The 21,767-nt window shown below is 39.2% G+C and overlaps 1 protein-coding gene and 1 non-coding gene across 7 annotated transcripts; both read right to left on the minus strand.

Moving 5' to 3' along the window:
- Positions 1–17: 17 nt before the first annotated feature.
- HAUS6 (HAUS augmin like complex subunit 6) lies at positions 18–21,640 on the minus strand. 6 transcript variants are annotated; one of them, XM_043546945.1, is made up of 18 exons: positions 21,216–21,561; positions 20,294–20,348; positions 19,767–19,862; positions 18,903–18,981; positions 17,668–17,800; positions 14,565–14,712; positions 13,325–13,390; positions 13,159–13,210; positions 12,756–12,929; positions 11,455–11,648; positions 10,116–10,245; positions 9,415–9,517; positions 8,142–8,229; positions 6,908–6,980; positions 6,064–6,249; positions 4,409–4,544; positions 2,857–3,888; positions 18–1,378 (listed from the first exon to the last, which is right to left on the minus strand). In XM_043546945.1, the coding sequence occupies exons 2-18, from the start codon at positions 20,335–20,337 to the stop codon at positions 1,281–1,283; spliced, it is 2,832 nt and encodes a 943-aa protein (XP_043402880.1). In that variant the 5' UTR covers positions 20,338–20,348; positions 21,216–21,561; the 3' UTR covers positions 18–1,280. The 6 variants fall into 6 exon arrangements, with proteins under 6 accessions (XP_043402880.1, XP_037757957.1, XP_037757958.1 ...); XM_037902029.2 differs by lacking the exon at positions 20,294–20,348 and having other exon boundaries at positions 21,216–21,640; XM_037902030.2 differs by lacking the exon at positions 20,294–20,348 and having other exon boundaries at positions 18–1,375; positions 21,216–21,562.
- LOC114019943 lies at positions 7,054–7,185 on the minus strand. Its single transcript, XR_003564895.1, has one exon.
- Positions 21,641–21,767: the final 127 nt, after the last annotated feature.

Below are 21,767 nucleotides of genomic sequence, written 5' to 3' on the forward strand. Positions count from 1 at the left end.
GTAGACAAATCTTAGACTGAGGTTGCAGGATGAAGTTTATAAAATTAAATATTTCTGTAACAAGACTGAAAACGGTTTCATTTTAATTAACTATTTAAAAAAGTTTAAATAAACACAAGACAAAGTCAAACATGAAATCTAAAGTTAGACAAAAAAATCCTAAATTACTTTAACCCACAAGTGGATTTCTAATTGATCTTGTTAGTGGGCTCAGTTACAGTGTTTGTGAGCATTCCTTTGTCCTACTCTTCATATGCCTTTCTTCCACTTGACTCCACTCTCCCTAAATCTTTCCACACTTTGGGGACATGACTGTTCAAGTAGAACTAAAGGCAGAGTTTTAAATCAAGGGGTTTGTTTATGGGAGACCATAGACATCAGTGCTCCATCTTACCAAATTCATTCTCTTCCCTTGCAAGTCAATAAATTAGGCTAAATCATACCCACACCTTGATCTGAATATGCAGAAGTTTTCTGTGGCTTACAATGGGCCAGGGCAGAATGGATAAAAATTTATCCCCCTTCAGTCCAACCTGGAAAGGTCTCCATGCCTTTTCTGAATAGCCCCATCATTTCTCCTGACAAACAATGCTATAACCAAGGGTACCACCAGTGGAATCATGCTGCTGTGGAGTTAGAGCACCAGAGCTGGTGCCCCAACAAGGGCCTCCATAAAATAAACCTGACAAGTCAGATTGGGAGGCAAACGTCATTCCCAAACAGGGAACTGGGTAGGAGGTGGCCTTTAAAAGAATCCATCCTCTTTCTTCTACAAAGTCCCTTCACAATGTGTGGTAATTAAAGTTCCAATTTTGCTAGACTTCAAAAATTAAAGGATGATATCCTTCATATCTTATAATGCACATGGTTAAATGTCATTTTTCAACAGGGTCCTTGACTAGTTTTTTTATTTTTATTTAATACTTCAGATTAAAATGTGAACTGTTTTAGGAAGTCGCGTCAGCCTCAGGCGTTTCAGTGTGCATGACTTAACCACACAATCCAACAAAATGTTTGATTCCACACATCCGACTACTAGTCTTCTCATATCAATGGTCAAAAATCTCCAAGTCCCTCTGACTAATGACCAAAGAAAGAATTGAGCCTTCATGGACACTGTACACTAAGGAAATTTCTTCCCAGGTTAGTTAAAATAAGCATTTAAATGTATGTATTGGCAGAATTTCAGTCTGAAATGGGTTTGAAAAATGTAAACAACAAATAGCATTTTAATTATGAGTCTAATTGTTTAGAACACAAGCATTACACATCCAAGTGCATCATAATTCTATTAAGTGTGAAACTGCTTCATCTTTACGTGTCTTTATATCTGATGAGGATTCTTTTGCATCCAGCTTCTCCTTCAAATTCTCTTCTTCTAGAAAAAGAATGTATTGTTATATAAATGTATAGTACTAAAAAAAACTGACATACCAAATACCCTTAGGAAAAAGAGACTAGTGTTTGGGGACATTTCCTACAGAGGCAATTGTTCCAAATCAGGGAAAGGAAAAATTCCCATATCTGCACAACCAAAGAAGTTGCAGCTAATAACTAGAGAGGATTCTGGTGTGCACCAGCATTGGTAGTACAGCCTGTATGCAACCAATTTAAAGTGTTAAATTGTTATTGCTACTTAGTATATGTAACAGCACCAGTTATGTAGCAATATATATTAACGACCCACTGCTACCGAGGGAGAAAAGGCTTATCAAATGTGGACTACAGGGATGATGATTTTTAAGTCACTTCCAATAAATGAGAAGGTTACTGAATGTAGATTCCTCAGAGCTCCCAGCAAGCAGGGCCAAGGGAGAATTAGTTTAAGCATCTGCTTGATTTCCTTCTATGGGCCTGCATGTATTTCTAATAAGCAATCTGGTCCCAAATCATTTAGGACTTATAGCTTACAGGTGTCATCTAAGCTGTTTATAAGTTAACTGACAGGAAGTACAATTTATGGAGGACCACTTAACCTAGCAGTTACATTCATTACTATCTTCAGTTTATTGATAGTTGCAGGATGCAGCCCCATAGAGTGCACTGCAGTCCGAGTCTGTCATTGTCCCTTTAAGATAAGCCTGTTAAATTCAACTTATCAACTTTTCCATTTGACATTTAAGTGAAAATGTCCTGGATACTTACTGTGGACTGACAGTTGAGTAAAATCCACATTAAATGCAAGTGCACTTACAAGGCTAATTCCTGTTGTACTAATTACTCAAGTATACTGAATGATGCTTACAGGCGTACCAGTAAGTGCCTAGTGCCACTGTATTTCTGTTTCTGGTGTGGGAAGCTATACTGTGTTTCATTAGCATAAGTATACCTAGGTCTCTCTCACATTTTGGTGTCTATAGTTTGGCAAAGACTCCCATAGTTCCATATCTGGAAAAAGTAATTTGAAAGATATGGATTTTATCAATTTAAATATCCACCTCTGGGGAGAAGTATCATTTTTCAAGAAAGAAAAATTATGCATATGTGAATCTTTGGAAACTAGTAGATTGGAGGATGACTGTCTTGAATATACACTTTTAAAAAGTTTAAAAGGCTCCCTCTGCTCCACTGCTGAAAAGACTAAGACATCAGAAAGTGCACTCAACCCAAAGATCAGATCTGCATCTTTCTCCCTCCTTCCATGATCATATATATGCACCTACATTGCTCCTCCCAGGGAGAGAGACAGTAGCTGTAATTGTGGCAACAATCCACTACCTTGGTGATTCCCTTCTTCCCCCTAACTCCTAAAGCAGAAGCCAAGTGCTCAGATTATGTCCGGGAAACCCAGAAGTGAAGAGTTCCACATGTACAGATAGTGGCACAATCCTGTCAAAAGCACAAACACAAGCTTACCCTTCAAGTTATGCAGGAAGTCTCTAGGTTTCTTTTGTGCTTGAACTGGAGAAAATGCAATCAGTGGAGAAAGAGTATGCCTTCTTTCAAAAAGAGACATGTGTGAAGGTGTCTTGATATACTCTGCATCCAATGCATAGAGTTTTCCTAGAGGACTAAATACTTCTTTTGTTTCTGTGCATCCTGGAGTAAGGTTTCTCTCAGATCCACACCTCAGAAATTGTCTTCTAGAAGGTGACTGAAATGAATCTGCCTCATTTCCAAAAACTGTCTTTTTCAGTGCTTCATACCTGTTGCGAATAGACTGTAAATCCAGTTTGCATTCTTGAGCAGCCCAATCATTTTTCACTATGTTTTCTAAGGACTTGCTATCCCTTGAATTACCTTCGACTTCATCATCAGTCTCTAAACTTTTAGAGCTATTAAGACTTATGTTGCCAAGTTCCTCTGGAAGAGTCTCATGTAGTATTCCAAACTGGATAACTTCATGACTGTCTGAACTAGTACCACTTACCATTTGAGAAGCATCCCACGACAGAGTTGTATGCATTGAAGAATTCTGACAAAGATAAGGTGATAGAGCATCTGTTTTAATATATCCCTCTGCACTATTATCCAGAGGATTCATGCTCTTATCTACAGCTGGAAAGACAGATTCTTCTGGATCTTCTGTGAGACTTTTACTTGAAACAGTATGTTTTGATCCAAGCTCCCAAGATCTTTTGTTATCTGGCATTCTTGTAGCTGGTATCTGTGTTGGTGATTCACTGATGTGGCTAACCACCAACTGCTTTTTAGGTGCAGGTGTCATCCAACTTAATGAAGATTTCCCTTCTAATAAGTTAGAAGCATTAGGGTCAGACATGTGAGATGAAGACATAAAGCAGGCCATGCTAGTATCTATTCGGCTACAAATTGCAGACTCTAGATCCAATGGAGCTTCTTTTGTCACCATTTTAGTCTGAACCAACTCTGTATCTGAAGGAACTTCAGCTTGAATAGCTTTTCTCCATGAGCTTCTAATTTCAGTAACTAAGATTGAAACAAATTAAGGACATATTTAAGTGCAATTCCATACTGTTTACCCACCGAATTTTCTACTTTCATAAAAGTGTAAACTTGCTACCTTTGAAACGATGGATGTTTCCCAACCATGCCCCCAATGCCGACGGCACAGAGATGATGGCATAGGAGTTCTATACCAGTGTTTCTCAACCTTTTATATACCAGAGATCACTTGTTGCCTTCCTAAACTGTGTCAGGGAGATCTCTGGGACTGGTGCCAGTCTGTGCTCTGGTCATTGAGAAACACTGCTCTCTCTCTCGCCTTAGTCATACTATGTTTGTTTTGTTACAGGTACTATGTTGTGTTACATATAATAAGTATGTCATCATGACGACGACTGTTAAGAGTTAAAGCCATTCTGATTGAGCAGTGGTTTTTGTTTTTTTGTTTGTTTGGGGGGGGGGGTGTCCTTTAATGTGGCAGCATCTCTATTCAACAGAAATTCACTGAAGTTCAACTACTCTCCATTATGAAAACAGAACTTACTCAGATTTTCTGGAGTTCGTGGGATCTGTTTCCTTGTTAAGAAAGGGTTAGAAGCCAATGAGCCAATTAGGTCATCTAACTCCATTCCTTTTCCACCACCGCCCTGAGTCGATTCTGATACCACTACATCTGCAACCTGTAGGAGAAAGTTTAGAGAATGGAAACTCTTGAGGAAGATTATAAAACTTTTGTTCCTGCCAATAATAGCACTGAATGAATCCCATTCTCTCCACCCACTCCAGAGCATTAGGAGTTCCACAGCCCTTGCTTAAATGTGTGTGTACAATTATGGAAAATGCTCCTTTTAAAGTGAGTAAGTGTGAAAAAGAACAGAAAGCATCCTGGTCAGAATATGAGACTGGAAGTCAAATTCTGCATTCTGTTCTCTAATTTACCACTGACTTGTTTCAGCCCATGCTTTAGTTCACCCATCTTTCTTTAAAATGGAGACAAGATTCCCTGAGAGACGAGGAAGTGAGATTAACTAACAACCAGGAATTGAGAGTCCTGGATGAAAAGCATTTAAGGAAGCATTAAGCTTTTACTTCGAGAGTTCCAATCTGAACAATTATGGGAAAATCATGTCACTTGGGATGTCAATATTCTATAAATGAACAAATATTCTTGAGTGCAGCTGACAATTAACTACACCATTTCAGGGATGAAGACACTTAGTCTTCTATCTCACTATATAGCACAACTTTGAGGTTCTTCTAACAAAAAGCCCTTTGAAGGACTTAAAGTGCCTGCACACACCTGCCATGTCCAAATGTTTGTCGAACAATATTCAGATGCTATAGTTAAATGCCAAAATATGTAATAGTTATAGACCTAAGATCAGTTTTGTAAGCTGCAGAAAGCTTTCAGTAAGTGAAACAAAGGAAAAGCATCAACTTTGTCAAGCATATAAAAAAAAAAATACATGAATGGTATAAGCAGCTCTATGTCACCAGGGTATGCTTAATCACGTAGTCTCCCAGGGAAGACCAATGGCGGCTGCTTAATGAGAACAAGTAATCTTTGATTAACTCCACAATTTAGTTGGTACCCTTTCATGAGTCTTATACTGGCTCTGATAGTTTGTTGCCTTAATAGCTTTCAGTCCCTTCTATATTTGTGTGATATACAAAAGGAATTCAAACTTTCTAACCTCCCTCTTCTGGGCTATTAGTTTGTTCCATCAACGGCAGCTACATATACTTGACTATTATTGTATTTACTGCACAATGTCAGCAGTAGATGCAACAGAGGGACAGGCTTAGGCCCTCTCCCGTGGAAGCAGGCCTATTTGCAGAAATCCAATACAAATACAGAAATGAAGTGCCTTAGAAATATCCAAGCACTGTGAATACTCTCCAGTAATATTATGGGATTTACAGATTCCTGCACAGCAGCATTACTTTTCTCCTGTAAATCAGAAAGGCTACCACCCACTAGGATATTCCAATTAACAGTATTCTATTGTACTTGAGCAATGTATACTTTTAAATTATAGCCTTCATCCTTTTCTTCTTAAATGACTCAAAAATGAAGCTTAGACAGCTACAATTAAATAAGAACAGTTATCATACACAATTGAGTACCAAGATCAAATTATCTTTAGAAGATCAGGATTAGTTAATGAAGTGTAATTAAGAAGCGAAGCCTCTCCTAACCTCTTCTGCCAGTTGCTCTTGTGCTTTCTTAACAGGATCTTCTCTTTTAACTGCACTTGGTGATTGGAGTACATGAGTGTCTTCGTTCTTCCAAGCTTCTGTTGGTCTAGGTTTGTGAACTGCATATTTTAAGATTTTTTGAGAAACAGACCGTTCTTTCCTTTTGGGAGTTGTAGTATGTACATCCTAAAGGAACATAAAGAAGTTTTTAAGTCTTATATTGTGAAAATGCGCAATCTGAAGGAACTACCAAACGCAACAGCACAGCACCTGTAGTGTCAGCGTTAGTTTAATCAAATAGTAAATCAAACACTGACAAACATTCATTCCAGTCAGATTTTAAGTTGACACAAAGCATACCTACGTAGGTGAAGTGTTGCATATAGATAACAGTAAGCCCTTGGGGTTGCCCTTTCTGTGTCTAGTGCAGCTAAGATGCAGCAAAGGTGCTTTTTAGACAATACTTGCATTCCTCAACCTGGGAAACCCCGAAGCATAATTTAGGATTGGCCCTGATGCTGCTGAAGTTGAGCTGCCACTTCACAGCCCCCATAAGAAGCTGTTCCAATAACCAGATATTACTGGTGTAGTACAGACACTTCTTATGCTGGGAGCCGGGTGTGGAAACTTATCACAGGTGCTATGCAGCCTGACGATTTTCCCAATGCCTGGGGAATCCTCTGATAGGTGTCGATGCTAACATCATAACCATTTTCAATCTATCAGCAGGACTCAGGAAAGTATGCCAAGTTTACCTTGCAATCTCTTAATGCAGACAGAATACAAACGTCTCAAGTGTTTATTTTTTTTCCCCCAAAGACAATTTAAGATATTAAAAACTGACCTTTTCAAGTACCACACTGCTGGGTTCAGCTGTGAGAAAGCTCTGTGTAGCTGACTGCAAGTGTGAGAGCATCCTAGAAAAAGACAACATTCCAGTTATTGAAATTAAACCAAATATGCTGCATATAAGTCTTATGAAGCTCAGTATATTGTCTGCCCCGTATCTGTCCGTTATGATTTCCCTCAATTCATCCCGGTCATCAGAAGGCAGTTTTACTATAGGGAGGACTTGTGACAATTAGAGCGGATTTTTAGCCCTATTTGTGTATCAGTCTCCCAAGCAGTAATAAATATGAAACCCCCACACATACTTCTAGAGTGGAACTTTATATAAAGAGATGTGTATTATTCATATTGGGAATTTGAGATCAACTGGAGTTCTAAAGCAAACTGTTGAAGGATAAATGCATCATTTTAAGTATCAATGTATTTCAGTTCCCTTGTCACACCACATGAAAGTATGTATTCTTTAAGTGTTAAGTAACCTGCCTGTAAGCCTTTTGGTGCTTGTGGATTTGAATTGTGTTTTAGGTGTTTTATGAAGTCAGATAGTTGGCTACTAGTACAAGTTTAAGGCAGTTCTGATGGGCAAAAAAAAGCAGAAGAAAGCTAAACTAAACACCATCACTGCTTCTAAGTAATTTTACCTATTTCTCTTTTAAAAACTATGCTATTAAAATTCAGTTCACTCACTAGGAAGCAAGTAATCTAATTATGTACAGTAGTATTCCGACCTGTTTTACCACTTTTATAACAGTTGTTTGTCCATGTTACACATTTAGTTTACTGGAATTTTCAGAAAGTTATATAAAGTCACTCAGTAAACACAAGTCTAGCTTTAACTGCTTTGATAATCTGAAGAGAACTCAGATGCAGATGATATGAACTGATTTCTAGGAATGAGATAACTAGTCAAAATTTGTTGAAATTTTTACTCCCTTTATTTTTTCCAAACACAACAGCTTTCAGGTGTTTGTAGGAGTCCTTATGTGGGTGCATGAAAAATACAACCTTTTAAAATGCCATAGAGGACTCCTAGGGTAAACAGCTGCCATGCAACTCAGGACACCCAAAATAGGGATAGTTATATAGTTTCACCCTTTGTAGGGATTATGGAAAGGCTTCATAAAAGAAAGTGTTTAGAGGAGGAATCTTAATGAGGAAAGTAACAGTCTGCACCGGTTGACCTCTTTTACTCATGCATTAAATGGTCCAAGATAGTTTTTTAATCATACCTTCCTGTAGATGTTGTGTCCATGATACTTTCCAATGCTGCATCCTCTCTCTTATCGTCATTTGCTTGACAATCCCTTTTTGGCGTATCTAGAATAGGGAATGGAAGGGATTTGTTACCACTTTTTGCCTCATCTATTTTCTTTGATTATGAAGGACCAGAAGTGACACACCGATTTTAGATCTAGGAGTGCTATAAGCAGACTAGTTCAAAAGGCTATTCAAAATGTTAATTTAACAAAGCCCTTATGTACTCTACAGTGATTTGCCAATACCAGAAGATGAGTTATGGACGAAGCTGGTGGGCAGAAAAGTGTGCAGATATCAAATAGCAAACACATACACAGTTTAGTACAAGGGCTCTTCAATTAACAGAAATTCAGTATTTTGATTCATTACAGGCATAAAAATTCAACCCATACGATAGGGTTTTTTGAATTAAGTCATCAAAGATATTGCCCCTTCAACCACAAGAACCTCTCATTATATCACTACATTTACAATGCCAATATATTGTAAATTAAGCTCTAGGAGTTAGCTACGGTTAATATGCAAGCAGCTCTATGTAGAAGTGGATGTTAGTGAACACAATTTTAACCAACTTAAAAAACACATTGTCCTAAAGCAGACAGATAGATCACAAAGGCAGAGTAATAACCAGGATGGTTCTCTAGAATTATTAAAAACTAGAAATTAGAAAAACCTCCAGCCAGGAATTTGTATGCAAGAAAGCCAAGGCAAACACACACGCTATGGAAGTGTTACCAGAATTCTGAGACTTCCTTGAGTTTTTGTAGTATGTTACCTATCCAGCCTAAAAATGCATGTTTCTACTAGAAACAGGTTTAAGTTATTGCAGTTAGAAATCTAACAAGGATTTTACTTTTTTTTAAAATGAATGTTGACTAAGTGGGGGAGAAACAAGGCTCATGACAACTGCAAGAGACAATATACTTTAAAACACTCACCATGCATTAGTGAGATGAAAGTGGCACTGAAATCCATGTTTTAGACATATTAGCAGTTTTCCTCTGATAAGAGCTGAGTTCTCAGCCCAAGTTTCCTTATTCCTCCATGAACAAGAGAGGTTTTTTGGCAGACACAAGGAGCAGTACTGAAAGGCTCCAAAGAAACAGTGCTCAGCACTCATCTGTCAGAAAGACGACTGCCATGACAAGAAGCTATTGAGGACTGGAGTATCAAAGGCAAGCAGAGAATCCTTTCAGGACAAAGAACACCCTACGGATGACCAAAAACATTATCCAATTTACTCACCTGGAATTGATGCTGGATATTTACAGAAGACACTGCTTTTATAAGCCTCTTCTGTTGCAGGATCAAAAGAAAGAGGAGACATAGCTGGTAACAAATCAAGTACCTTTTCAAAATAAAAATAAATTATTCAACAATTATTTTTGTGAAAAACTCCAGATCAGTGGTATTTAACACTACTAAAAGTGATTCAGTATTTTTTTAAAACTAAAGGCCAGAGGCAGCGAGATCACAAGCAAATGTTTAGCAGATGCTATGAAACCGTTATCCTTCGTTCACTGGAAATAGACTAAAAAATTACCTGGTCAAATTTTATGAAGTAAATGTTATGCTCAAAGACAGACACCACTTGAAAATTAAGTGCTCTTTTTATCTACAGGGAGTTACAGGAGGTAATTGCTATGCAAGTTTGCCCACTGATTTGCTGCTACGACTCACTCCTGACCTGAAGGGACCAACTTTGAATTACCTACAAGAATACCAACTTTGACTGGTTATCATAAAGGACTCGTGTACTTTGAACTAAACTTACACCTACTCATCTTAAAAAGGCCACAGAGACTAGAACATTTTTAACATCTGGTACACTGGAAGCATTAAAAGGATTCTACTGCAGTTATATATTTGTTAGGAAGTCTGCTTCAGCCCTCCCAACCCCAGAAAACAGCCGTACTCTACTTCTCCAAAAAGCTCATATTACTTACTGGATTCTGATCTTTAATTAAACTAAAGGGAGACTGCCCAAGGAAGTTTTCCCACTTCATATCCCAATCTCTTTGTTTTTCAGCAATTGATTCCACTATCGACACGTGATCCTCTCGCTTCAGTTTGTGCCTGCAACATTTAAAAACAAGTTTCAGAGTAACAGCCGTGTTAGTCTGTATTCGCAAAAAGAAAAGGAGTACTTGTGGCACCTTAGAGACTAACCAATTTATCTGAGCATAAGCTTTCGTGAGCTACAGCTCACTTCATCGGATGCATACTGTGGAAAGTGTAGAAGATCATTTTATATACACACAAAGCATGAAAAAATACCTCCTCCTACCCCACTGTCCTGCTGAGTAGGGTGGGAGGAGGTATTTTTTCATGCTTTGTGTGTATATAAAATGATCTTCTACACTTTCCACAGTATGCATCCGATGAAGTGAGCTGTAGCTCACGAAAGCTTATGCTCAAATAAATTGGTTAGTCTCTAAGGTGCCACAAGTACTCCTATTTAAAAACAAATGGACCTTAAGTATTTGTACTGGAAGTAAAATCATGTTACATAGAAAGTAGACTGATAGAGATCAGATGTTTTTCTGGGTAATGTTGCAATTGCTTGGGATGGACAACTTTGTGCTACCAAAGTGTATTTGGGTGTTGGTTTTGTTTATCTTGTAACAGTTGTCAGATAATGTAAATATATAGTCACTGAAATTTAACGAGACACAGGGTTCTAGAGTATCACCCATTTAAGTGTCCCATTGTTTCTTTTACACAAACCAGTTTTATATGCCAAATGCAAGCTTTGCAAAGAAAGCATAGATAACTGACTAAAAATACAAACGCTGACCAAAAACTGTCATTAGAGTCTTTAAAGAACACAATACCTAAAATAATTAAAGGGTGAATACAAGAGATTTAAAATCTTAATTTCAGTTTACTATGCTAAAATTTAGCCAGTACAATAGACTTCTCACCTATCATTTAAGATCAAAGGAGTAAGAATCCTTCACTACCATCACTGAACTAAGATGCCCAGCTTCCGTTTTCACACAGCCAGGAGCACAACTGGCTTGCTCATAAAGAGAGCAGAGGGGAAAATGCTGAATTTTGCAGATGTCTCTGTAGATGTAAAACGCCAAGTAACACCAAAACATTTGTCAGCCAAAATATCTATCAAGAGCAGAGCTGATGAAATCAGCATATTCTCTCAGTAAAGCAAATAAGGCCAAAATATGAAGTGTTGTGTTATTTTGGAAGAGACATGCAGGAGACTACACCTTCCCTTGTGCAAGAAAATAAGCATAAAGAGCCTCAGAAAAAATTCTAACAGTTTACCTCATGGACTTCAGACCCAATAAAATTTTATTCTGAAATTTGGTCTTCCCTTCAATGTACTGAAGATCTAGTTTCAGTGCCTCATGGTCAACTTGTTGACGTTCATGTCTTAAAATCTTCAGTGCTTCATTTAATAACTGAATGACTGTTAACAGATTGAGTTTTCCAGCTTCATATATATTTCCTATATGCAACTTCAAATATTGAAAAAAAAGAGAAAACCAATTAGTAAACAGTTTCATAGATACATCAGTTATTAGATCGCTACCTTTTCTCTGAGGAGGTATAGTATAGGGATACAAAACTCCTATGATTATGAATCTGTACTTTTTAAAAAAAAATTGAGAGACACACCTTGGTTGAGATCCAGAAAATTAAGGGTGCTTAGAAGGGTTATATATTAACTTAATATTAATATGAAATGAAAGCATTTTAACAAACACCATTTGTAACCACCACTCAACAATTCTATGAACCTGAACATCACTGTACACAATGCATGAGTCTGACCAGTCTAGTTTTGTTGTCCAAGCAGAGTGAAATGCAAAATGTAATCAGAAAAAAATTAAATTAGTTTTAAGTGTTCGTTTTAATATGGGATTAGCAATGCAGTTATTGATTTAATACTTTAGTGAGATTTACACTTGAAACAGGACTTCAAATAAAGAATATCTAACGCCGTACTGTAAGACATTTTACCTCAATACCTCCAAGTACATTTGAATGTAGAAGAAAATAAGCCCCCAACCAATTGTTTCGTTACTTTTCCTTATTCCTCAATTTTGACAATGACCAACATCTCCCTTTCTAAACTTTTTTTTTTTTTTTTTTTTAAATTTAAGGAAAGATCATGTTTTCCATATACGTCTTAGAAATTCCTGCTATGGGTTTTTCCAAAAGTAATCTAGGCCTTCCCTTCACCCAAACATGATATCATTACTGCAGTTTAAACATTTTTAAATGTGATAATTTAAGAGAATAGCTTGTGCATGTTTGTAGGGCAGCTACAGCTAATGTCCTACAGTAAGGACATTAAATACAATCAGATCAGATTTATTCGTTCTCCCTTGCTACGTAAGAGTACTTGGCATCTGATGCAACACTAATCAAGGCATGTTCCCAGGTCTATGAGCAGTATGCTGCATTACTCTGGGCCCATAACAGATGGCAAAACAGATGTGTAGCTCCATTAAGTGAGAATAATTTTACTTGTCACTTTTGTAAGGCAACTAGGAGTTCTATGAATAAAAAGCACAAATGTGAAGAGACAAGTATTAGGTACTTTAAAGACAATGACATACGTTGTACATTTGATTTTCAATTTTTTCAAGCAGCAGCCTTGGAACGTTGATAGTGACATTAGTTCCATCTAAAGCATACTGGTCCACGTGACCATCAACAACAGAATCTACAACTTCTTTTTCCTTTTCCAAGAATGTAAGGGTTTCCATTACAGATGCCCACCTGGAGCGAACCTTAATGGGGGAGGGAAAAAAAAAATGTCATGGCTCAAACGTTTGCCACACTATACTGGTGACAAGTCCAGAAATGCATTAAGTTAAATGAGGAATGCTAGCATGTTAAATGAGGAATGCTACATGCTAGCAAGTAGAGAGCAGTATCTGGGATGGAATAATTGCTGGAGGAGTATGTTAACTAAAAAAAATAAAGTCAGCCATCTGCCATCAAGAAGAAAATCCTCACCTTTTGAGCTCTCTCCGCTTTGTTACTTTGCTTTTGGTTATTTTGCTCCATTCTAGTTAAAAAAAATAGATAATTGAGTTAGCTATGATGAAACTACGATTAAAAGTTTCCAATAGTCTGCCTTTAGCTTCATAAATCTGAAGAACAGTTAGGAAGGAATACCTACTTTTGAAGCAGTTTGTGCAGCTCTGCACATTCAGATCTTGCATCTCGTATTTGTTTAGTCAATAATCTGCAAAAAACAAGTGAGCAAAACAGAGCTACTATATCAAGCTGAAGGCTTGCATTTTTGTTCTGATATCCCAATTCTAATGATCATCGACATGGAAAATATGAAGGGAAGACAGTAATTTACTTTTCAGGCTGTTTCAGCCCAAACCTAAATATCCAGATAGCTCTGAAGCCTTGCACAGTTCACTGTATAGGCTCACACAAGTTATTTTGTGCAAGATCTTTCCTAAAGATCTTACCAAAGACTTGAAAGTTTGACAGTGTTCCATTGCATTATACTGAAATAGTTTTCAATAGCTACAAAAATGATATAGTTACCAGAAATGTTATTTCTCAGCTATCCAAGTACTTAAATTATGGCCGAGGGCCAATTTACATGTTAATACACAGTTTCTCAACTGTCTGGCATATAAATTCCTGTGTTCCAATTGACTAGTACCCACTAGGAGCCAGAGCACTGGGATTTACATAACTGCAGTGGTTAAACTTTTCAAGACCCAAGAGCCTAGCAGCCTAACTTGATTTTTTGTTTTGCCACTTATATATAAATGGCCTGATTTTTAGAAGTACAACAGGATCTTCAAGTATTCTGAAGTTTTTTGATGCGAAAAATAAAGAAGTGGAAGCTTTGAAAAGATGTAACTCAGTTCAAGTCGGGATGTTAATTATTCCCAAGCAGGAAGAGACTGGATATGTCCCGGGTGAAGACTGAAGAGGATAATTTAGTAAGACAACTAAAGGATGATGCTGATAAAGTATATCCCACACTGATAAACTCAGAGGCCAAACAGCTCTTATAACCACAAAATAATTACTATTTGTTTTTTAAACAGCAGTGGCTTTAAATACACTATAACTTAAAGTCTACTCTATACCCATCCCAGAGTGCTCCAGCCATTTTGCTGGATGAACAATCACATTTTAATGTTTAAAATTTCTCTCTGCTGTTACGTGTAAAGGGCTACAAAAACAGCATACAGGGAACAACTGAAACGAATATGCACAAAGTGTTGTCAATTGCAAAAAGCTGGGAGTTCTTAACACTAGAAGGCAAGACATTTGCAAAAATGTTACTTTAAGCTGGAAATGTCTTTATCTATATTGCCACTCATGTAATAAGTAATTTTTATGAAGACTTTCAATTAAAAATATCCTCCCCCACAAGAGTTACTTACTGTGCTTTTCTTTGATACTCTCGAATTACAAAATCTTCCCTTTGTATAGACTGTAAAAATCTAATACATGCCACCCTGTATCTTGCTGCTGCCTTATATGAGTCATGAGGCCTTGAATTCACGGCTTCCGGAAAATGTACATTGGTGTCTATATAAATCAGTTAAACAGAAAGTTCAAAATGTGCCATCAAAATTATAGGTAACAAGACATGTTTCTAATTTCGGTGATTTAATTTAAATGCAAAATATAAAAACAGAGGTTCTCATCTCTTTAGCTGGGATGGATCAACATATGTGGCCCCTATTCACTTTGTCCCTTTATCCATTTCTCTTCGGCTTTTTCCCCTTCAGGGTACATTTATTCTTTCTGCACTTTTCCCTCACCATCTCACCAGAAGACTATATGCCCCTTGGAAAGGGGGAAAATTGCTCCTTGGGGACTCAATAGAGCTGACCCACATGTGCTGTGAAGAGTGACATCAGAACAGAGAAGATAGTAGCTTTCCTGCCCAAGCTTATCCAAGCTGAGTAGAGGAAAACTGCTCCTGCAGCAAGGACCACTATAGGAGTTGGGAAGGAAAGGCAGATTTTAAGACCCTGCCTGCTGACTTACTTGCTGCTGCATGAACACTTTTGCAATGGGGCGGGGAGGAGGAGGAGGACTAGTCTGTCATGCACTTTTCCCTTCCAGCACTAGTGTACAAGAGGGTATGTTTACATGGTAAGCAGAAAACCACAGCAGCGAGTCTCAGAACCCTGGTCTACAGATTCGGACTCATGCTACAGCACTAAAAATAGCTGTGTAGACATTTGGGCTTGGGCTTTGAATCCCAACCCCTTCTGTACATTTCAGGGCCAAAGCTACATCTACACAGCTGTTTTTAGCACTGTAGTGCAATCCCGAGTCTGTTGATCCAGGCTTTGAGACTCACTGCTGTGGGTTTCCGCTTGCTGTGTAGACATAACCTTTTATGCCACTATCCTTCTTGGACTAATATGGTGAATACTCACCCCCAGATTAGGAAACACTAACATAGTATCTCATAAGAGCATGAAGAAACTGGTTCCTCTACTTCACAGTACTTGCATGTAACAGAGGGGTATTTGGTTGCGTTTGACTAAGTTTGCTCAGAGGGAAACTCAACTTAGTCAATTTCAGAAAGTGATTAAACTAGTTTTAGGGAAACTAAATTCCCCCTGCCAGTTTTTTAGGTAAAAGTCACATTTAAATGTCATCTTGTTCTTTCCACAAGAACCACCTTAACTATACTGGTGTTACCACCCCACTATAAATGCACAAAGCACTGTCAGGTGTGCCTAGCAACCCAACTACGGAAAGCTTGTCTTTCAGTTACAAACAAACAACTACTTTAACAATAGTAGGTGAAAAATACAGATAAGATGACAATGTCCCTTTAACTTAAGGCAGCTTTTCATAAGAGCTGGAGTTACCCAAAGAAACTACAGTGAGATCTCAATCATCCGTCTAAGTGTTTTTAGTTCCCATTTTAAAAACAGGTGAAGTAATAAAGAGCATATTAGTAAGCAGTAACTCAGACCACCAAGAATAGCAGGCTAGTCTTATTTTTGACAACACGCTTGTTCTATTTGCCAATTAGACCGTAATAAAACTCTGCCATCTTCCCAAGACCCTCCCTGCAGCCACTATTAGCAAAACAAGTTTAACACTGGAAACAATACAAAAACAGGTAACACTACTAAGAGTTTAGACTGCAGTTTCTAAGTTCCTACACAACTTGTATAATGCTATAGCCTCTATGCATTTTCCTCACTTGCACTAGAATCAGAATGAATTTAATTATGATTTCTGAAGCACCTGCAAAAGATATTTCAGAAGTCATGTTTTCACTTAGTTTCATTCTAGCTTAGACATAAGTTAGGGGTTTGTTACAGGAGTTGGTGGGTGAGATTCCGTGGCCTGCATTGTGCAGGAGGTCAGACTAGATGATCATAATGGTCCCTTCTGACCTTAAAATCTATGATTAAGTTTCATTTAGCTTGGACCAGATGGGGTTGATAACGGAAGAATTCATAGATTCATAGATATTTAGGTCAGAAGGGACCATTATGATCATCTAGTCTGACCTCCTGCACAACGCAGGCCACAGAATTTCACCCACCACTCCCACAAAAAAACCTCACACCTATATCTGTGCTATTGAAGTCCTCAAATTGTAGTTTAAAGACCTCAAGGAGCAGAGAATCCTCCAGCAAGTGATCCGTGCCCCATGCTACAGAAAGCTTTGCTGCTCTCATCCCATACCAGTGCATTTAGTACTTACAAAAGGTACCTGATGTGCACACTAGAAGACTGAAGTTCTCTACATAAAGACAGAACAGTCAGCAGATTCCTAAGCTGCGTCATTGTGCCTCAAACCTGTTTCCAGACCAGTTTATTTAAGTTAGTGTACCTTGTCTAAGCACAAGCTGCAAGAGTGAAGTGAGTAGTTTAGTCTCCATGCTCATGCACATATCTTGACTCACTGCTGAACAAGTGTATCAGCTAGTGCTACTGATACTCAGACAACTGGAGACAAACTGCCAGATCAGTTCACAGAATATTCTGAAACATGCAGACAGAAATATTTTTTTATCACTTCACTCCATCATACGAATAAAAATCAACCCTTAGAACCTCACACACCTTTATCACTTAAGGAGATTTGTACTGCCTGATTACAAGTTTTCCATTTATAAAAAAAAAAAATGGAAATTCTAAATGGCTGCCATTTCTGTGAGGATGAGTATTTTAGAACTAAATGAAGCAAGAACATGCACATAAATTTTAGCATCAAGATACAGGCAAGTGCTTTTTGTTAGGAACTAGAAAAGATAATATTAGATAGTATAATAAATCAATTTCCAAACAAAACTATGGGGCACCAATACTAATTGAAAATGGGTTTTAAAATGAGACCAGATCTGAACCCACTCCCTTCCAACCTCCAATGAAGATCTGGATTAACAGCTCAGGACCTTTTAAGATTTTTATAACAGATTAAGCCCTAAACAGTTTCACACTGTGTCACATATTATGAATGAAGCGATTAAAAAAAAAAAAAATCAGACAATTAAAACTTACCTTCACAATCTTTTTTCATATGTTGTACTATTACATATCTTGCAAAGTGGTACATTAGATGAATAAATTTAGGACCACCAGGAGACAGAAATAGTGAGGCTACAACAGGGGGAAAACTGTTTCCACATTCATCCTAAGGAAATGAAATTGGTTACTATTAATAAATTCTCCCAAGAAGTGATTTTGTCAAAGCAAAAACTACCACACATTTAATTAAATACAAGAACACTGTAATGGGATAAAGATCTTTAGCTGCTACATAACTTTGAAGCAAACCCAGTCTATGTGTTGTCAAAAGAGTAGACAGTCGTGATATAGTAATTTGAAAGTTTGGATCCCCTCCTCCCCATCTCCAGGATGGGAACAAATTGTTTCAAGACTATGGTCGGGATTAGTTATGGATATCTGTTAGATTTCCTCTGCTGTCCCAACCCCCTAATAGGTAAGTGCTCTATTCCAATTACACTGTGTCCTGGAAAATACTTTTGCCACTTTTTCTTTTCCATGTCAAAGGCAATCACTGTATTATTTTCCTTTTTTTCAGTGATTTTGCATAACAGAGTTCACCCAACTTGCCATTAAGGAAAGGGGTTAGGATCTTGTGACATACTGGAAACCCTCTAAGCATAAAGGCCATGATTAGCAGAACCCCATTTAGACAGAAGCTAACATAGAGGAAGAACCCAAAATACAGTTAGGGAACCAATTTTGCTTTGAGCCTGTTTATAATTTCTGTTCAAGAAGCTTGTTTAAACTTTAGCAGCTTTGCCCTTACCCAGGACAAACTAATATTCTAGAGCTGCAAAGATTCTTATATCAGTCAAATTGCACTCTCAATACCAATGTCTTCTACAATGGCTGTAATTAATTGAAACACACAGTATTTATGTTGAAATAAACTCTTCCCAACTTACCTTTTAAGAAAGCCTGTTCACCTACAGGTTTGTCTGAGGCATGAAATACACAGAAAGCTATGTGTATGGTTATAGCTTTTTGCATGCATGAAGCCCAAATGTATCAGCTTTGCAGTCTAAGCTTTACCATACCATGCTGTAACTTTCAGTTCAAATAAGTCTAAAAAATTGACCTATGCCATATATTGTACTTGGGAAAGTTAGAGTTATTCTTTGGTGGCAGGTACTTTGTTTAATAACCTAAAACGCTACTTATACATGTGGTACTCTAAACAGACAAGAATTCCCTGCAGTGATCATTTCATTCTTGCCAATACTTACTGAAATTTTTTTTAGCCATTCGCAGCACTGCTTCCTGAATTCAGCATCTCCCTTTTTATCCGCTGGAGGGCAACAAAATCTTTCCATTCCAAAAGAAGAAAAGTCAGTTTCAGTATATTTGTAAATAATCTAATTTACCCATTTAAGTATGTAGCTGAAAAATGCAAAAGTTTGTAGTGATTCCTTTTAGGAGGAAGGTAAGGGAGGAAAGAAGTAACAGTACTCAAACTATGATCGAAGGGTACCTGGAAGTTTGCTAAAATGACTAGCAGTGAAACAGTTCACACGCACAGATTTTTGCTATTAGGGTTCATAGTTAATACATTATAGCCAAAGCTGGTCAGGTTGCCATTTCCTATTATAAGGCCCTGTTTCCAACTGCTTATAAATTTGCCCAGCTCCTTGGGCTGAAATTTTCCATGCCAGCTGTCTGCTTTAGATGGAATTTCTTTTTAGAAAGTTTCTGATAAAACCGTTTGGCTGTTTGATAATCAGATCAGGGAAAATCTTTTGCCCACGTTAAAAAAATGCTTGTCATTTCATTGAGAGTCTCTATGGCTTGAACCTGATACTTGAAATTTGGCTAGAGGTGAGGAGATGTGCCTTTTGCCATCTCTATGAAAGCTTCCGCAAAATTGTCTACATTACGACTACTGCCGTAAAAATTTGGAGCTAGGTAAGTTGTCTGCCATGCATTCAGAAGCTGTACCCCAAGTGTGAGAAACCTACACAGACGGTAGTTTTGTAAGTGATTTTTGTAACACATTCTCCAAACGGGTTACCTCTACCCCAGAGACATCAGTGATTATTCTATTGCGAGTGTGCACAGAACATTGTTATTAATTACACAAAAATTGTGCGTACCGGAAAGCCTCTACTGAGCGTGAATGATCCAGTTTAGTAAACAAGAAGCGCGCAACCACATGAAAAGCATCCTTGTTCGGCTTGTCAAACATGTTCCTGATAAATATAAAGTAATTAGTGACAACAACCAAAATAATTGAAATTTAAGCATTCGAACAAACTAATTTAAGGTTTGTATGTGAATTTAAGATTACAAAACCACTCAGATTCTTTGGTCTGCAAATTTGGCAGAACACTTCCAGATTATTTTAACAATTTTTAATCCAATGAAGGACTCTGCAGCATTCTAGGCTCCTTAATAACATTTAGACAATCCCATCAAGAGAGTTTATTGTCCTGAAAGCAGTAACATCAGTTCAGTGTCAATACACTACCAAGGTGACTGTTTCCATATCAACTGCATCGAATGTGTCAAATCCACACAGCAAGAGCTGTTGCTATTTCCAGACCTCATTTCTTCTGACAAATATCATGTACACTATTATTTGTAGTGAGAAGCAACCCAATGAAAAGCCCATTTTGTTTACCAGAGATCCAGTGCACAGCACTGTAAAATCTGACTGCTCCACATGAAAGGCCTTTCTACAAACCAGTGAACAACACCACGCATAACATCACATCTCGCTGGTCGATACCCGCAACAAGAGGGATTGCAGGGACAGCTAGCTCCATGTTGGCAGATGTAGGGTTGGTGGAAGAGATGTGCTGCCACAGCAAGTCAGGGACAGGCTTCTCCAAGAAGAAGAGACACACCCCACCCTGCCTTCAAGGTGGGATCCCTACCCCCTTTGACCATCTGTCATGGGCAGGGTTTACTGGAGAAGAGCCAGGCCCTGTGCAGGTTACCACACATCCAGGTTTTTCTGGCTATTGCCTCTTTCTGGAGGATCCATCCTCCGTCGGGGCAGATTTTTCAAACAACAGGAAATGTTTGGATTTTTTCAGAGCAGACACTGCAGCTCAGAAAGAACCTCGCTTGGTCCATTTCCTAGTTGGTCCCTCCCCTATATCTAAAGCTGCCCACGTAGGCCCTGGCTCCCAGCCCTGGGGAAGGGGCCCTGTAGGAAGTTGCTGACTTACATGTCCTGGCCTTTCACCAGCCACTCTGCCACTGTGTTAGGGAGCGGCACTGCTCCCCACCTCCATTGAGTACCCCCGCCGCAGATACCCCCTCAACTCCCCAATCCCCACAGCATCTTCTTTTTGGAAAAATGAAATATGGTAACCCTACTGTGCAGCATCTGCGCCCCGCAGCAGCGTAGGAGATGCTCCCAGGTGATCTGGCTAGGGGACACCCGAGCAAGGCACCTCCTGTTCAAGGGATCCCGCCCCCGCGCCAAATCTACCAGCACTAGCTCGTATGCCCCCTGGCTCGCAGTAGCCTGGGCACCCTGGTTGGGGAGGGGGGTGGGCCCGGCTGGCTCCCCCCGTTCCCCCCCGCGCACTCACACTCCCAGGCTGAGGTGGGTGCTGAGCTTCCCGGCGGCGGCGGCGGCTCCCGCTCCCGGCTCGAAGCCCAGCGCCAGCAGGCAGTGCCAGAGATGCTCCTTCTCCCAGACGCTCATGCTGAGGGCCGGGAGCGCTACCGGCCTCGGGGCGGGATCGCGGGCCAGAGGAAGGGTGCGTCTCTACTCCGAGGGTTTCTCTCTCCGGCGGGGCCCTCTCTCGCCGCCGTTCCCGCTCCCTAAGGCGGCCGCCATTTCCTTTAACCCGCCAAAGAAAAAACACAGGGCGCGGAGCGTCCCTCGCAGCGGACGTGACGCCATAAGGGCGCGCCCGTCGCCGACCAATCACAGCCCGGAGAGAACCCCTCCCGCGCAGCTGTAAGAAAGAACGCTCTACCAGGAGGATTCCTAGATGCGGAAATGTAGGTCCCAGCGTGCAACGCGGCACACTCCCTTCCTTCTGGGTAAAGCATGGCCTGCTGGGAGCTGTAGTCTCGGCCGCGTTGCCAGCTGGGAACTGTAGTCTAGATGGCTATGAGCTACTAAGGGGAAGCCG

Source organism: Chelonia mydas, chromosome 5 (genome assembly GCF_015237465.2).
Source record: "Chelonia mydas isolate rCheMyd1 chromosome 5, rCheMyd1.pri.v2, whole genome shotgun sequence".
NCBI classification, from domain to species: domain Eukaryota; kingdom Metazoa; phylum Chordata; order Testudines; family Cheloniidae; genus Chelonia; species Chelonia mydas.

What these genes read in the sequence shown, in the direction of transcription:
- HAUS6 (XM_037902029.2), bottom strand. Translation starts at nt 21,331, where the DNA reads ATGAGCGTCTGGGAGAAGGAGCATCTCTGGCACTGCCTGCTGGCGCTG. An exon ending in AAGCGGAGAGAGCTCAAAAG is followed by an intron (nt 12,930 to 13,158) that starts GTGAGGATTTTC and finishes TCCCCCATTAAG; the next exon opens with GTTCGCTCCAGGTGGGCATC. An exon ending in ACGAACTCCAGAAAATCTGA is followed by an intron (nt 3,889 to 4,408) that starts GTAAGTTCTGTT and finishes TTTCAATCTTAG; the next exon opens with TTACTGAAATTAGAAGCTCA.